The sequence below is a fragment of the Malaclemys terrapin genome, chromosome 3 (genome assembly GCF_027887155.1).
Source record: "Malaclemys terrapin pileata isolate rMalTer1 chromosome 3, rMalTer1.hap1, whole genome shotgun sequence".
In the NCBI taxonomy this organism is placed as follows: Eukaryota; Metazoa; Chordata; order Testudines; family Emydidae; genus Malaclemys; species Malaclemys terrapin.
This window is the reverse complement of record NC_071507.1, coordinates 151,961,848-151,979,106: the sequence shown is the minus strand read 5'-3', so window position 1 is coordinate 151,979,106 and position 17,259 is coordinate 151,961,848. Positions and strand designations below refer to the sequence as shown.

General features: G+C 41.1%; 1 protein-coding gene across 42 annotated transcripts in view; it reads left to right on the top strand.

Moving 5' to 3' along the window:
• The window catches only part of RIMS1 (regulating synaptic membrane exocytosis 1), a 508,694-nt gene extending 491,941 nt beyond the window's left edge, over positions 1–16,753 (top strand). For all 42 annotated transcript variants that reach the window (XM_054023392.1, XM_054023381.1, XM_054023389.1 and 39 more), the window contains 4 exons: positions 7,224–7,336; positions 12,116–12,217; positions 13,993–14,132; positions 14,503–16,753. In XM_054023392.1, coding sequence (XP_053879367.1) covers positions 7,224–7,336; positions 12,116–12,217; positions 13,993–14,132; positions 14,503–14,721 — 574 coding nt within the window. In that variant the 3' untranslated portion in view covers positions 14,722–16,753. The remainder of the gene's footprint in view (positions 1–7,223; positions 7,337–12,115; positions 12,218–13,992; positions 14,133–14,502) is intronic.
• Positions 16,754–17,259: the final 506 nt, after the last annotated feature.

Sequence of the window (17,259 nt, the reverse complement as noted above, 5' to 3'; positions counted from 1 at the left end):
TCTCTTTGGCGTAAAGATGTCATGATGCTTCCCAGGGGTACCCTGCGTTGTGAGGCACCTCATTACCACCTGCCCTTAGTGTGAGGAAGTCTTGTGTGTGCCTGCTGGGGGTCAGCTCCCCAACTCCACCAGCCACATGCAACACAACCATTCCCCTCTAGGCCTAGATAGGCCCCCCTGTTTTGCTATAGGTTAGCGATAGGCACACTCCAAGCCTCGAGACCTCCAGGCATCTCCCTGGAGAGTCCAGCTCCTGTCCCTCTGGAGACTTACAGTATTCACGGATTCTCTGCTTCCAAAGAAACAATTCACCCCAATTTACCAGGACTGGCTCCGCCTAGCACTTAGATATGTTTATAGTGAAATCAAGTATAAGTTTATTTAATAAAGCATAGAGAGTCAAGTAACAGTAAGTATTGGGGGGATGGAGGAAATGGTTACATATAAAACAAAATCATGACATGCATCCTAGAGCCTAACCCTAGAAAAGTCTAGCATTTGGCTCACCCAAAATCATTGAAATGAGTTTCATCTAGATGTGGCTGTGACCCTCCCTTCATGAGACAAGTACACTGACAGCTTGACTCCCTCGTGAAGAATTCATTGTGTTCCTTTGCCCCCAAGATATATAAGTCCTATCCTTTGTCTTCATTCACAGACAGGACATCCCTGCTGTTTTGTTTCTTCCTGTACATTTTCTTTCTTGTAGATTTCACAATCTCTCACTGATACCTGGCTCATTATGCAAATAGGCCTCAATTGTGAGGCAGACAATACACACATGATCAGACAAAGAGATAAGCATCTGTATACCTCCTGCTTGAAAAGAATCAATCTGAGGCATGTGACCTCCTGGTGACCTGAATTAACTCCAGGACCTTAAAAACATTATTATCAGTATATAAATACATAACTCCTTAAATATTATCCACACATGCATTTTGCAATGATTATGATGACCAGTGGACTACTGGCTCTCGGTAGACTAGGTCAGTAGAGACCTTACATGCCACCTATTGGTGAACTATTATGCATATTTCAGATCCAGGTGATCCCTGTAAGCCATATGCACCCCCTGTGTCCTCTGCCAGTTGTCACCAAGAGGTCCCTGCATTACAAATGTGTATTTTAAAAGTCTCTTTTTAAAGAATGATTATTGAGCAAATAGCTGGCTTAGAGCAATGGAAAGAACCACAGAAACTTTCACCCCTGAGGCTTTTGCTAGGCAAACTTGAGAGTCGCAAGCAGAGGCAGCTAGCAGGAGAGTTTTGGAGGGCGTAGCTAGAGACTTTGCGGTAACAGGACTTGGTGAGTGCTGCATTTGGTTCATCTGTATACTGTTTGTGTGACTATTCATTTGTTCTGTGTATGGGCTGTGTAGATGGGCGTTTGACCCCTGATAAGCAGCTAAGACAGATCTGTTTGTTGGTACCTTGGTAAGGACCAGGTGGGTCTGATCTTTGGAGCTTTGATCAGACCCACTCTTTGAAGCCTTTAGGTGGTTAATCACTCACTTGTGGAGCTGAACTGAGCTAAGCTAAGCAGGGGGAAATGATGTAAAAGTCATTTGCTAGGCAAACTCGAGAGCTGAGAACCAAGGAAGCTAACAGGAGAGTTTCTGAAGATATTTGGAAAGGGAGTGTAAGAGGCTTGCAGGTTCAGCTCTATGTGTGATTCCATGATGGCCAGTGATGGAACAGTGGAGGTGACCTGCAACAGCTGTGCCATGTTTTCTTTCCTGCCTGAGCCAAAAGTGCAAGTTGGGGGCTGTACTGGAGGAAAAGATTCTTGGATTGGAAAGGCAAGTAGAAACATTACAGCGAATCAGAGAAGCTGTACAGCCAGGTTCAGGAAATGTCAGTACCCCAGGTTCAAGGAAGAATGGAGCTGGAGAGAGAGAGGACATCAGAGAAGAGGCCTGGCAGTTCAGAATCACCGTAGGCAAGAGGTCTTGGCAACATTCTACGTGGCTGGAGACAGACAAGGATGGGCATGCTGTGGCCACCAGAGAGAAGAGGACCAGGAGGATTGCAGCTTGGTCCCAACTGAAAGAAAACCAAGTTTGCCCACAAAGAGATCAGAAAAATTCTGAATTTCTTGGCTCAGCCCAATTCTGTAAGATGAATCTGAACTAGAACAAATCCTCTCAAAATACAGGAAGATTCTGATCTGGACCCAATTTTTTCAAATCTGGCCCATCTCTAATCTCTGTAGAGGAAAAATAGTAAATTAAAAATATTACTGGAAAATTAAGTATCAAATGATCACATGTAAATATAAAGAGTATATTACACTTTTCAGTGCAGTATTTGTTTCAGAGCATACGATAATGAAGATCAATAGATTCATAGATTCTAGGACTGGAAGGGACCTCGAGAGGTCACCGAGTCCAGTCCCCTGCCCGCATGGCAGGACCAAATACTGTCTAGACCATCCCTGATAGACATTTATCTAACCTACTCTTAAATATCTGCAGAGATAGAGATTCCACAACCTCCCTAGGCAATTTATTCCAGTGTTTAACCACCCTGACAGTTAGGAACTTTTTCCTAATGTCCAACCTAGACCTCCCTTGATGCAGTTTAAACCCATTGCTTCTTGTTCTATCCTTAGAGGCTAAGGTGAACAAGTTTTCTCCCTCCTCCTTATGACACCTTTTAAAATACCTGAAAACTACTATCATGTCCTCTCTCAGTCTTCTCTTTTCCAAACTAAACAAACCCAATTCTTTCAGCCTTCCTTCACAGGTCATGTTCTCAAGACCTTTAATCATTCTTGTTGCTCTTCTCTGGACCCTTTCCAATTTCTCCACATCTTTTTTAAAATGCGGTGCCCAGAACTGGACACAATACTCCAGCTGAGGCCTAACCAGAGCAGAGTAGAGCGGAAGAATGACTTCTCGTGTCTTGCTCACAACACACCTGTTAATACATCCCAGAATCATGTTTGCTTTTTTTGCAACAGCATCACACTGTTGACTCATATTTAGCTTGTGGTCCACTATAACCCCTAGCTCCCTTTCTGCCGTACTCCTTCCTAGACAGTCTCTTCCCATTCTGTATGTGTGAAACTGATTTTTTCTTCCTAAGTGGAGCACTTTGCATTTGTCTTTGTTAAACTTCATCCTGTTTAACTCAGACCATTTCTCCAATTTGTCCAGATCATTTTGAATTATCACCCTGTCCTCCAAAGCAGTTGCAATCCCTCCCAGTTTGGTATCATCCGCAAACTTAATAAGCATACTTTCTATGCCAATATCTAAGTCGTTGATGAAGATATTGAACAGAGCCGGTCCCAAAACAGACCCCTGCGGTACCCCACTCGTTATGCCTTTCCAGCAGGATTGGGAACCATTAATAACATCTCTCTAAGTACGGTTATCCAGCCAGTTATGCACCCACCTTATAGTAGCCCCATCTAAATTGTATTTGCCTAGTTTATCGATAAGAATATCATGCGAGACCGTATCAAATGCTTTTCTAAAGTCTAGGTATACCACATCCACAGCTTCACCCTTATCCACAAGGCTCATTATCCTATCAAAGAAAGCTATCAGATTGGTCTGACATGATTTGTTCTTCACAAATCCATGCTGGCTGTTCCCTATCACCTTACCACCTTCCAAGTGTTTGCAGATGATTTCCTTAATTACTTGCTCCATTATCTTCCCTGGCACAGAAGTTAAACTAACTGGTCTGTAGTTTCCTGGGTTGTTTTTATTTCCCTTTTTATAGATGGGCACTATATTTGCCCTTTTCCAGTCTTCTGGAATCTCTCCTGTCTCCCATGATTTTCCAAAGATAATAGCTAGAGGCTCAGATACCTCCTCTATTAGCTCCTTGAGTATTCTAGGATGCATTTCATCAGGCCCTGGTGACTTGCAGGCATCTAACTTTTCTAAGTGATTTTTAACTTGTTCTTTTTTTATTTTATCTGCTAAACCTATCCCCTTCCCATTAGCATTCACTCTGTTAGGCATTCCTTCAGACTTCTCCGTGAAGACCGAAACAAAGAAGTCATTAAGCATCTCTGCCATTTCCAAGTTTCTTGTTACTGTTTCTCCCTCTTCACTAAGCAGTGGGCCTACCCTGTCTTTGGTCTTCCTCTTGCTTCTAATGTATTGATAAAAAGTCTTCTTGTTTCCCTTTATTCCCGTAGCTAGTTTGAGCTCATTTTGTGCCTTTGCCTTTCTAATCTTGCCCCTGCATTCCTGTGTTGTTTGCCTATATTCATCCTTTGTAATCTGTCCTAGTTTCCATTTTTTATATGACTCCTTTTTATTTTTTAGATCATGCAAGATCTCGTGGTTAAGCCAAGGTGGTCTTTTGCCACATTTTCTATCTTTCCTAACCAGCGGAATAGCTTGCTTTTGTGCCCTTAATAGTGTCTCTTTGAAAAACTGCCAACTCTCCTCAGTTGTTTTTCCCCTCAGTCTTGATTCCCATGGGACCTTACCTATCAGCTCTCTGAGCTTCCCAAAATCTGCCTTCCTGAAATCCATTGTCTCTATTTTGCTGTTCTCCCTTCTACCCTTCCTTAGAATTGCAAACTCTATGATTTCATGATCACTTTCATCCAGGCTGCCTTCTACTTTCAAATTCTCGAGTTCCTCCCTATTTGTTAAAATCAAGTCTAGAACAGCTTCCCCCCTAGTAGCTTTTTCAACCTTCTGAAATAAAAAGTTGTCTCCAATGCAGTCCAAGAATTTGTTGGATAGTCTGTGCCCCGCTGTGTTATTTTCCCAACATATATCCGGATAGTTGAAGTCCCCCATCACCACCAAATCTTGGGCTTTGGATGATTTTGTTACTTGCTTAAAAAAAGCCTCATCCACCTCTTCCACCTAGTTAGGTGGCCTGTAGTAGACTCCTAGCATGACATCTCCCTTGTTTTAGCCTAACCCAGAGACTCTCAACACTTCCGTCTCCTATGTCCATCTCTACCTCAGTCCAAGTGTGTACATTTTTAATATATAATGCAACACCTTCTCCCTTTTCCCCCTGTCTATCCTTCCTGAGCAAGCTGTACCCATCCACACCAACATTCCAATCATGTGTATTATCCCACCAAGTTTCAGTGATGCCAACAATGTCATAGTTGTATTTATTTATTAGCACTTCCAGTTCTTCCTGCTTATTCCCCATACTTCTCGCATTTGTATATAGGCATCTAAGATACTGGTTTGATCTTTCCTCCCAGTTTTGTCCTGACCCTCCTTTCTCTCTGCCAATATAGCCCACACTCCCTCTCGTTTCCGACCCATCTCCCAGGTCTCCATGTTCCCCACTTACCTGTGGGCTTTGCTCACCTGTCCCCGTCGAACCTAGTTTAAAGCCCTCCTCACTAGGTTAGCCAGTCTGTGTCCAAATAGGGTCTTTCCCCTCCTCGAAAGGTGAACGCCATCTCTGCCTAGCAGTCCTTCCTCGAATAGCATTCCATGGTCTAGGAAGGACTGCTAGGCAGAGATGGCGTTCACCTTTCGAGGAGGGGAAAGACCCTATTTGGACACAGACTGGCTAACCTAGTGAATAGAAGACCTTACATAGTGGGTACAGTGAGAGGGGAATGCTGGGATTGTGGGCATCATAGGCATTTTCTCTTTGCCTTTGGGATTTGAGAAGAGCACCATTCTCCCCAGTCTGAGCCTGACCTTAATGGAATATGGAGGGGGGAAAGTCCAGCATCTTTCACAAGTACTACAGTCATTTAAAACAAAACTAAAAACCACAACATACCACAATGACAAAGATTGCTGTTTTCTCATTAATAGGTCAGCTATCAGAATGTCAGCTATCAGCTATCTCTCACATCCTGCATGGCCCAGAGGAGTTGGGTGATGTGGGCTCATTCAAATTCTATGTCCCAGATTTGGGCCCTAATCTCTTATTAGATCTCAGTGTCTGTTTTCTCTATTTGAAAACTTTCAGAGAAGGTACTAGTGGACTTAGTACTCTGTGGACTTGGAAGGTACTCTGAACTATGGTACTAGTGGCTTAAAGCAGGAGTGATACAAGAGATGCCGCAAAGGATGGGAAAATTATATCTGGGAATTTTAGTTACAAGAAAGTTATTACAAACCTTAACATTCTTTAGTTTGCTTTCTTTGTTTGTTAATTGTAATACTTTAATTTTAAATAAATGGAATCAGGTAGAAAATTGTTAACATCAACAGGTGACAGGATATTAGATGCAGAACATTTCATGACCATTTGAAGCTTCATTCCATTTTAAAATGTCTCCATTGAACTAATCCCCTTCAAATGCAGCACTTAACACATACGTGAACTACAACGGGGTGAAATTTTTCATCCAAAACTTCTTTCAGCAGAAATGCCGATTCCACAACACTGAAACCTTTTACAAATTCATGTTGATTTTGCTGAATTGTTTGTTTAAAAAAATCCAAAAAATTGAAACATTTAGTTTGATCATTTTCTAAACAAAATGTTTCAATTTCAGTTTGAAACAACTTTTCATTTAAAAGTTTCCTTTTCATTTTAATTTTAATAGTTTCAAAAAAATCAAAATCTAAACAAAGCATCTTAATTTTATCAAAATGAAACATTTGTTTGACCTGAAATGAACATTTTTTTAAACTTTTTAATTCACTAAAATTTTTCATTTTGGGCTGACCTGAAACAATTTTTTTACTTTTTGAAATTGCCAACAAATCAAAAATCCATTATTCACCCAATTCAAATGTGAACCACATTCAGTGCCCTGGGGATTATGACCTTCACCACACTTCAGTTCTAGTTGAGTAGGGGAGGAGTAGAGAAATAGCCACTTTTCCATGGAAGTGAGGTAAAAAGGCTATTGGTCTTGCCACAGCTACATCCCAGTGAAGAGATGGTGTTGCTACAACTATTCCCCACTGTACATGGCCTTCCAGAAGTCCACAAACATTGCTGCCTATAACCCTTTTAACTGTACCAGGTGGAGCGAGGTCCTGCTGTCACAGTCAGGGTCAGCTGGAATGGTTTGTCAGACTCTTTAGTGCTATAGCAAAACTCAAAGATGGCAAGTTGTTTGGGTGAACAAAACTACTTCCCAGTGAGATGGTTTCAGTATACCTATTTTGGGGTTCTGGTTTTGCAGTATAGTTTGCAGTTACATTCTCTGAGGCTGTGTATTGTGTCTGAGAAGCACTTCCATGTTAATTATTGTGGGCCACTATGAATTAATGTTGTATTTACATGTACTCATGTTTTATATTTCTGTAGCCTAATATTCCCTGGAGTGCGGCTGGGTGCTGACAGTCAATTTAGTGATTTCCTTGATGGCCTTGGACCTGCACAGTTAGTAGGTCGACAGACACTAGCAACCCCTGCTATGGGTAAGAATAATTTATTCTCATGTATAAGACAAATGCTATCCCATTGACCAAAGTGAAGTTAAGGTGGCCAGAATGCAGCTCCTGGGCTACAGTCAGCCAAAGAGTTCTACCAAATGGCCTCCCCCATCTTTAACACAAAGGTGCTGTTTCAGAGGCAGTGCTAGCCCATTGGTGGGCCCAAACAGAAATATTTTGGAGGCCCTCCCCAGACCCACTGATGGAGTGAGGGGGGGGCAAAGGGAACCACAGACCCTTTTACATCGCCCAGTGTGTCGCAGGGCTCCTAGGCGTGTGTGGGGTGGTACTGGCAGCAGCAAAGGCAGCCAGGTGGGCATGTGGAAGTCCTGGCTGTGCCAGGAAAGCATGCACAGCAGTGCAGCCAGCAGCAGCTCACTGGGCAACAGCCAGTGCAGGCGTAGCACCACCCAAATCTTAGGTGGACCTTTCTAGGGGACCCACTGACCGTTCTGACCTGGCCAGAGTCATCCCTAGGGCATGGTGAATCGGGGTGACTGCTCCGGGCCCCGCGCTTTGGGGGGGGTCCTGCAGACCGGCATGATTGGCCAGAGCAGTCGGTCCTGGAAGTGACGGATTAGTCACTTCTGTCCCAGGCCCCGCAGACCCCAAGGGATGGCCCTGGCTCTGAGGCCTGGAATTGCTGTCAGCAGGCCTAGCCCTCCCGCACAACACATAATAAACAGCAAATAGGTGCCCCCTTGAGCTTCTTGGGGGCCTAAGCAATTGTTTAGTTCGCTTATGCCTAGCACTGGCTCTGCTGTCCATAAACAGAACTGATGCTCTGTTTCTTCCAAAAATCAAATGAAAATAGAGCATTTCATCCTGGGACCTGTGATGTCCACAGAGCTCACTTCTGTATCAAAGACGGTGGCCTCAATCTGTTCCTTTCTATGCAGAATAATTATGGTCCTTGGCTCCCGGCAAATTGCTAGTTCTCAGCTAGTTAGCGTTTGTACATGGTTGCCACTGATTATGTGGCCAATAACGGAATCTGACCCAGATTTAGCTGATTGAAAGATAATCCAAAAATCGGAAACTCTACTCCATATTTGCAACAAGTCTGACAACCAATTTATAAATGATGCCATTAGATTGTTGCTGTTGGAACAGATTAAAATTTAAAGTCTAATTTCCAGCAGCCTCTCAAGAGCCACCTATGGTTTGCTCTGTAATCCGAAACATCTGAGAATCCCCTGGAGTACCAAGCGCTACAGGTTCGCCCCTGACACACCCACTTAGGGTGACCAGATAGCAAATGTGAAAAATCGGGACAGGGGGTGGGGAGTAATAGGCACCTATATAAGAAAAAGTCTTGAATATCAGGACTGTCCCTATAAAATCGAGACATCTGGTCCCCCAATACCCATTCCACACTCCCTGCATGGACACTTACGGAGAGCCTGCGTAGGGCTGTTTATGACGGCTTTATGCTCTGCCTGCAGTGGAGAAATTCTTCCCCGGTCCCTTGCAGGCTGTTTACAGTACATGTGAACCACCACAGCAGTGTGTAAGGGCAGGAGCAGGGGCAAAATCCCTTTAGTCTGCATTTGAGCGATTTGGTGACATATTTTGTGGCTGTGCATTGAGGATGAAAAATAAATAACCCTTGACATCTCCACTAGCCTAATCACGCTATGCAAGTTAAAAATCACATATAGCAAGTGCTTTGGCTGAGGAGTCTTAAGCCCTCCATGGGAGGGAGAGGATAGCTCAGTGGTTTGAGCATTGGCCTGCTAAACCCAAGGTTATGAGTTCAATCCAGGGGTCATTTAGGGAACTGGGGTAAAAATCTGTCAGGGGGTTGGACTAGATGTTCTCCTGAGGTCCTGTCCAACCCTGATATTCTAAATGTGTTTTTTTCTAAGGAACTCAGATTCAGGAGGCTACTCAGCTACTACTGAGGAGAAGTAGGGAACCAGGAGGAAAAATGGGAGAGGGTGCTCTCTTCTTTGCAGCTTATGAGCTCTACAAAAGAAGAAGTCTTGAGCTGCTGTATAAATCCAAACTTAATTATATTTTGTAATAGAAGTTATTGGGCTATAAGCTTATTGAGCATGCAGCCTGTACAATGTTATAACCCCTCTTAAAATATATCAGATTTCCTTCTTACAGGAAACAAGAAATGTCTGGGTTCTTCTGTTGTCCATTTTAAAATCAGGGTGATTCCAGTAGTGAATCCAGGTGCTAGCTTACATTCACCTCACTTTTTGCTTAAAAGTTGTTTTCCTCCCTAAACCTCTTCCAGCAGGGCTCCTGAGTGCTAACAGTTTATTTCCATCTATTGGAGCCTTTATGTCTACAGGCTCAGAGAAGATTTTGGGCTACAAAATTCACTCAATCGTTCTACCTAACACTTTCTTTTCAAGGGCTTATACCTAGTAGATAGTCGTCTCTGCTGGTTTGAAAATGTCTGTGTTTTGGCACCCCCTGCTGACTGCCAGTAGCATAGACTGGATTTGAATATACAGGCTTACAGCATTAAAAGGTAGCCCAAGAGCACAGTTTATGGAATTTTCCTCTAAACTATTTTTAGCTCAGTACAGAGCTGTGTTTGTTGAAGCAAAGTTTTGATAGATAACAAACCAGCCCTGCTTGGCTTGTCATATCTTGAATACTAGAGTAGTCCAGGGCACTGTGCTATAATATTCTGTTAGTGGAACAAGTGGGCTAAGGTCTCCTTTTCGGTTACATTTGAACAATAATACTTTTATCATTATGAATACAGCAAATTCTGTAGCTCAGGTTTATTCACTATTCTTTGCTTAGAAACATGGACCTACATGTCAGACATCAGAAGGTCAGGGTCCTGCACAGGTGGGAATTCCATTTGCTTGCACAGTTACCACAATTGCACATGTCCAATGAGGTATTTGAGTGCCCAGATAGCCAGTTACGTGACTATCTACCCATTTGCATGATCAGTCTTGGTGACTTTTTTTATGCAGCCCTGAACTTCTCATGGTTTGAAAATCAGACCCATAATTACTAAGGCCCAAATCCACAAAGGGACTTAGGTATTGCAACACTCAGTGTCACAGAGACTAACTTGTAGGTGCCTAGCTACCCAATAGAATCCCAATAGAATCCATAAACCTTGGATTAGGCGCCTCATCTCCCTCTGTACTGAATGGTGACAAATAGGTGACTCAGAATGGGATCATCAAAACCCATCACACTAAGCAGGGAGTCACCTAAGCTAGCCAATAGCAGATGCAGAGGAGAGGGGTGGGAACCCTCTCCTGGAGTCAGGCACCTAAGCCACTTCTTGCAAGAACAGCAGTGGTGCATGCCTAACTGCAGTGAGACCCACCCTTCTAGTGGTGGTGAGGGAACTCACCTGGGATGTGGCAGATCCTGGATCAATTAACCCTTTGCCTGAGGAGAAGGGATTTGAACATAGGTTTCCCACTCTCAGAGGAACGCCCTAACCATTGCTCTAGAGTGTCATTCTCATGCTGTCTCTGGCTCAATGCATATTTAAATATTTATATACTGTGTAATGGCCTGAACCAGAGAGATTGAGAGAGACCAGCATCAGTGTGTCTCACTCTCCAGTGGATAGGGCACTCACCTCCTCCTCCCTTCGGACCATCTGATGTGTAGTTAGCATGCTCTGAGAACGCCTAGCATATCAAGCCCCACAGCACCTCGTTTGAGCCCCATTTGAGGATCCCACTTGAGCTTAGGTATCAGGTATCTGGGTACCTAGACTGATGTGCACATGTCTGATGGCAGAAACTTAGGCATCAAGGGGACTTGTGAAAATGCAGGCACTGAAGAATTTTAGGCAACCCAAGGGCTAGACAGCAGCTTAGCAGAGAGTTAGAGGATTTCAGTGGCACCTAAATTTTTGGACTTAGGCACCTAAAGTGGAAGTTAGGCACCTAAGTTCTTTTGTGGAGCTGCACTTAAGTGTCTTTTTTCATTTACAGTCTTTCTTTCCAAGTCAGAGCAGCACTTGGACCCCAACTCAGCAATTTTTTTTGTCTGCAGCTGTAGCCAGAGTTGTCATTTGCCAGAACATTCAGAACCGAAGAAGCAGCTTGGAAATTTTGTTATCTTAATATTCTGGTAGTCTGTTCAAGATGCTGTTCAGGAAGGGAACTGTCACCCTCTTGCACTCATTAAAAAACTTTTGTTAAAAAAAAAAAATTGTGAGCCTTAAAGAACTTAGTCGTTGGCTAGACAGACTGCAGTCTACTTGTCTGGCTTTCTTCTTTCTGAAGGACAGACCTGCAATGTTTACAGCCACACACTTACCTTGTAAAAACAATGAGGAGTCCTTGTGGCACCTTATAGACTAACAAATTTATTTGGGCATAAGCTTTCGTGAGCTAAAACCCACTTCATCATATGCATGGAGTGAAAAATACAGTAAGCAGAATATATATCATAGCACACAAAAGGATGGGAGTTGCCTTACCAAGTTGGGGGTCAGTGATAACAAGGCCAATTCGATTAAGGTGGAAGTGGCCTATTCTCAACATTGACAAGAAGGGGTGAACACTTACCTTGTGCTCCTTCCATCTCTTTGTGTATCCACTTGGTATCTCTCCTCTTATACATGGATCAAAGGCTCTTTGAGGAAGGGACCATCAACAGGATACAAATCCCTGACTGGAGACTCAAGATGTTACCATAGTACAATAATAATAATGATAATCAAAAGAATTGCCTGAGTGATGACAATTGACTGTGGTGAGGTCTGCATTGAGCTGACCCAGATCATGGAATAAGCTTTTTCTTCTCCTTTCCTTTCAGGTGATATTCAGATTGGAATGGTGGATAAAAAAGGCCAGTTAGAAGTAGAAGTCATTAGAGCCCGAGGCCTCACGCAAAAACCTGGCTCCAAATCTACACCAGGTGAGGAAAACTGCAAATGATGGAGGACAGGAGAATACAAAATATGCAGGAAAGTGTGGACCAGAGGTCTCCAAAGAGACCTTCTCAGCTCTTTGTAGCAGTCACTACATTTACATGTATTTATTTTCTTTTTCGATAGAGATGTGTATTTAGAAATACCTACTCTGCCCATGTTCAATTCCTCTCTCTGCACACCATTTAACTTCAGGGAGTGCTGCCTTCACACGAGCAAAATCAACATTTCTGAGGCTGAAAAATCCTTGCTAGAAGGAATGTCTCCAAGGAGTGTTCAGCATGTCTAGGGAAAATGTTACATTTTGGCTTAGAGGGATTAGATTTTTATTGGTAAATGTTGATAAATGTCAATTTCATGGTACACACACAAATCTACAAAAAATCCATCAGTAATAATCACAATTTACATGTAGGCAAAGTAAGAAAAATGCTGCTTGTAACTTATTAGACTTTGCTTTCAGGATATTTATTTTGTATATTATTACATGTGATATTGACAATTTGTATTGTAATGGTTTAAAGCTTTAACTTATTGAATCTCAGTGTCTACTGTAATTAGGTAATTATCATCTGATTCCTGCCCCCATTATTTCCTGCAACTGTGAACTTTACATTGATAACCATTGGGAAAAAATGCTTAAAACCTATCATTTTTCACAACTGTGAACATTTAAAGTGATATAAATTGAGAAAAGGGCTTAAAAATAAACTGATAATATCCATCAAAATTATTAAAATAATCAAAATCTAGTTACATTTCACCATGGACCTGGTGATGCAGATGGAGTCCCTTACATTATTATTTATGTATTTGTTTATTTCCATCTACAAAAGAGAAAGAGCAGGTGAAAGGGAATTGCAAGCAAGGAAGCTGGCAAGGTGGTGGAAACTCAATATTGTGATCTTCAGTGACACGGCGGTATTTTGAATAAGTCAGCAAGTGGTATCAGTGCCTGTGAGCTCAAACATTTGAGCTTACTGGGAATAAATTAAATTATAGTTATAATAAAAATCTCATTATTTTAAGAAGTCTTTGCTAGAAAACATTTTTGTTTTCCAGGAGAAACACTGTTTATCATAATAATTAGAATATAGTTTCAGATTAACATTTGTTGAGATGTTACTTTAAAATTATTTGAGACACCAAGTAAATGAGGAACAACTGCCCTTTTATATGAATGTTTTCAGAAATGACTGTTCCAATTTTAAACACCCAGTTCATTGAAATGTCATAGGGAATGGCATATTTTGAAATGGCTTTGAACTCCTAACACATGGAACCATCAAACTGTCTATCAGTGACAACATAGTCTTGTTAATAATATCCAGTTCATGGGACACATAAGTTAAAAAATCATACTTTAACAGATAAATATAAGACATGTGTTACTAATAATAACTTATGCAATGTTGCTGTAACCATGCTGGTCCCCGGATATTAAAGAGACAATCTTTTATTGGCCCAAGCTTGTCTCTCTCACCAACATAAATTGGTCCAATAAAAAATATTACCTCACTCACCTTGTCTCTCTGATATTTTTGATTAAAACCAAAAACTAGTAAATATTTAATTGACTTTTCATCATCTAAAATGTTTGCTTATTGTTGAAAATTCAACTCAGTTTGGCCAATGAAAGTAATTATGTTCACTTTTCTTTCTAGTCAGTTTCCATTCATTGTTCTTGTCCTCCACCCCAAGGGTGCAGTACTGTGAAATGCTTAAGTCCAAACATAAAATTGGTGGTGTTCGATTTTTGCAGCTCCCTATGTCAAAGTATACCTGTTGGAAAATGGAGCCTGTGTAGCCAAGAAAAAGACAAGAATTGCACGGAAAACACTTGATCCTCTGTACCAACAGACACTGGTTTTTGATGAAAGTCCACACGGTAAAGTCCTTCAGGTCAGTAATTACTTAATCTTGGTTTAGGCCCTGATTTGGTAAAGCACTTGAGTATTTGCTTAACTGTAAGATTCTGAGTTGTCCCAGTCACAGCCCACATAAGCACTTAATTTCAGAAATATCAGTTAATATATCTGAGTGATTTGTAATATCATCAGACTCCCAAAATGTACCGATGTGGCTTTATTAGAATTTTTTCTCTATTGCTGTCTATGGCCCTAACCCTACCTGAGATTTCCCATCAGGCCCCTTCTCTTCTCCTTTGAAAAAATACTCACCCTACTCCTGCAGGTAGGGAGTTGCCACATGAATGAACATATAAGTGTATATTCTTTGGACAGTGTTAAATCTGTATTTTATGTCCTTACAGGTGATAGTTTGGGGAGACTATGGCCGAATGGATCACAAATGCTTCATGGGTGTTGCACAGATCCTTCTGGAGGAACTTGATCTGTCCAGTGTAGTAATAGGATGGTATAAATTATTTCCACCCTCATCACTAGTGGATCCAACCTTGACTCCCCTGACCCGCAGGGCTTCCCAGTCATCTCTGGAAAGTTCAACTGGGCCTCCGTGCATTAGATCATAGTGAACTTATAGCAGATGCTGTCTAATAAAAATGTTACCACCCAAGATAACAATCAGAACCAGATTCTTATATGATCAAAAGCATTGTTGGAGAGAGACAATCACTTCTGTTTTGCCTGTAGTAGTTATCCAAAAATATGTCTGAATTATTTGTTAAAAGATGGCTTAAATTAACAGAACAAAATAGTATATCAAATACAGTAAGTCAATCTACTAGTGACAGTCACTGATGCTTATTACAATTTTTAAAAAGAGCGGGACCTTTAGATTAGAATAAAATGAAAAAACAATACAAAACTGGAAGCTCTCACTCTGTTAAGTGTTGTATTTTTTCACATTTTGACAGAGCCCACAAGCAGTGTTAACTTCCTGGTGTTTCAGCAGTTTTTCTGTACTTGTTACTTCCACTAGTTTTTTTGCTGTGTGATTCTGCCAGTTTTGTAAAAGTCCTCACAATGCTAACAGAGACCCTTCCTTTCGTTTTCTAAACCAAACAAAAAAGGGCTGAAGTATATCTCTGTAAGTATCCCTTCAAGTGTTCAGCAGCCAGAATTACCATACATGATGCCACTAAGGTTTTCATTGTTTCTTAGTTCTGGTTCTTCCAAGTCTTTCAGATGAAAACCCAGAACAAATGACCAATCAAGATTATTTCATTAACAACAACAACACCAACAACAAAATCACAGTGCTAGTTTTTCTTTGTAAAAAGCAAATATGTTTGCATATTATATATAATGTTTTTTATGTTTTATGATGTTTTGCATGGAAGAGTTTTGAAGAAATCTATCTGCAGCTCATGCTGGGGACTGATAAAAGCAGCTTTAGTCTTAATTTTGACACTGAAAATATTACTGGTAATGCAGTTTTCTTCTTAGACTCAGAGAGGAGATATTTACGTTCACGTGTACAAATGTATATTTGACTTCCCAAAATGTTGACCAGGATTGGGGTTGAGCATATGACACTTTCAGCTGTACCCAGGCTTCTCTGATATGTGTCACTTTAGACACACATGTCTGCCCTGGATAGAGCATGGTATGAGTTGTTCAGTATTTCACTGGAAATTCCAGTTGAAATATTCTGCACTTACTAATGTTTTTATCAAATTTTAGTTTACATTTCTTTGAGATTGATGCAAGCACAAAGCTTGATTTTTTAACGCAAGATATCTTACTTTTTTGGTAAAAAAAAAATCAAATTTCAATCTGCATTTTATTCATTTGAGTTCTTCTTGGCCTTGAAATCCCATGTGATTTACTGTAAATGTGCTAAAAACTGCAGACTCTGCTGGTTCAATGATATGTTTTCCCTCCTTTTACAGGCCATTCAATTTTGTGAGCACACACACAAATAGGGCAGCATGACTTGGAACTGTTCAAAGCTGCATGCACGTTTTGTAAAAAGAAGCAAAAAGATTATTTAATAATGTATGTTAGTTCCACATAGGCCAGCTTGTATGTTGCATGTACTTGTACAGTTTGCTCGTAATTACTATACTGAAGTAACCAAGAAATCTAAGCCATCCATTTTTCTTATAGACATTTTGCAGGTTTTAGCCAGGCAAGGTCTGTTAGTCTGGTGCTAAATGTCTATAGATGGACTTTATTTTTTACCCTATGGAAAACGTGATGTAGTATGGACCAAATTCCTTCTAATAAATATTTTGGTGTAGATTCCTACTGTGGGGCTGTAACACATGTAGAAACTCTGTGCACACTAGGTTTTAATTCATAGACATACTGCCTGCACCAAGTGAACTATTTATTATTATTTAACATGCCGGAACTATTCTGCCCAGGGTTCCATAGGGCACAGATTGATTACTGCTCGACCTGCTGAGCAGGAAGAACTGAAGCATTGGTGCACTACTACTAGATTCTGTTCTGTCTTAGTGGCCAAAAATCAACTAATTATAATTCGGTAGTATCTTTCTATTTTGACCACTTGTCTTAACACTCCCCTGTGCTTTTAAATGAACTCCTAACTCATGTTATGTAAACATGTTTAATAAAATTTCCTTTTCATGTCCAGAGTAGTTGTTGTGTTCAGTATGTTCTAAGGTTTGGATGCGACTCTTCTCACTACCAAATTGAATGAGATGTGTAACAGAAGTGAGCAAATAAGTGGTCCATTTAACTGATGTAGAAGCATGTGTTCAGCTGTAGTCTCAAGTCTAGACCTGGGGTAAGTGGGTGCAAGTCATGTGATTTCAATGATGTTGCATTCCCTTCCATGAAGGAGAGGGCCAAATTGTGCTCTCATTTATATGCAGTGCAATTGTATTGAAGACATTGGACCAAACTGACACTTGGTGTAAGCAGATGCAACTCATTTGAGTTCAGTGAGATTACATCTGCTTATACTGGGTTGGATTTTGGTCCAGTGGAGTTGCACAGATGCTGGTCTCAGGTCTGTATTTGGTGTAAAAAATGCTATTTAGGTACAAAGGGCAAATTCTGCTCTCTTGCAATCATTTAAATCCAGAATAACGCCATTGTTATTGACACCAATACATATATTATGAATAATTATTTAT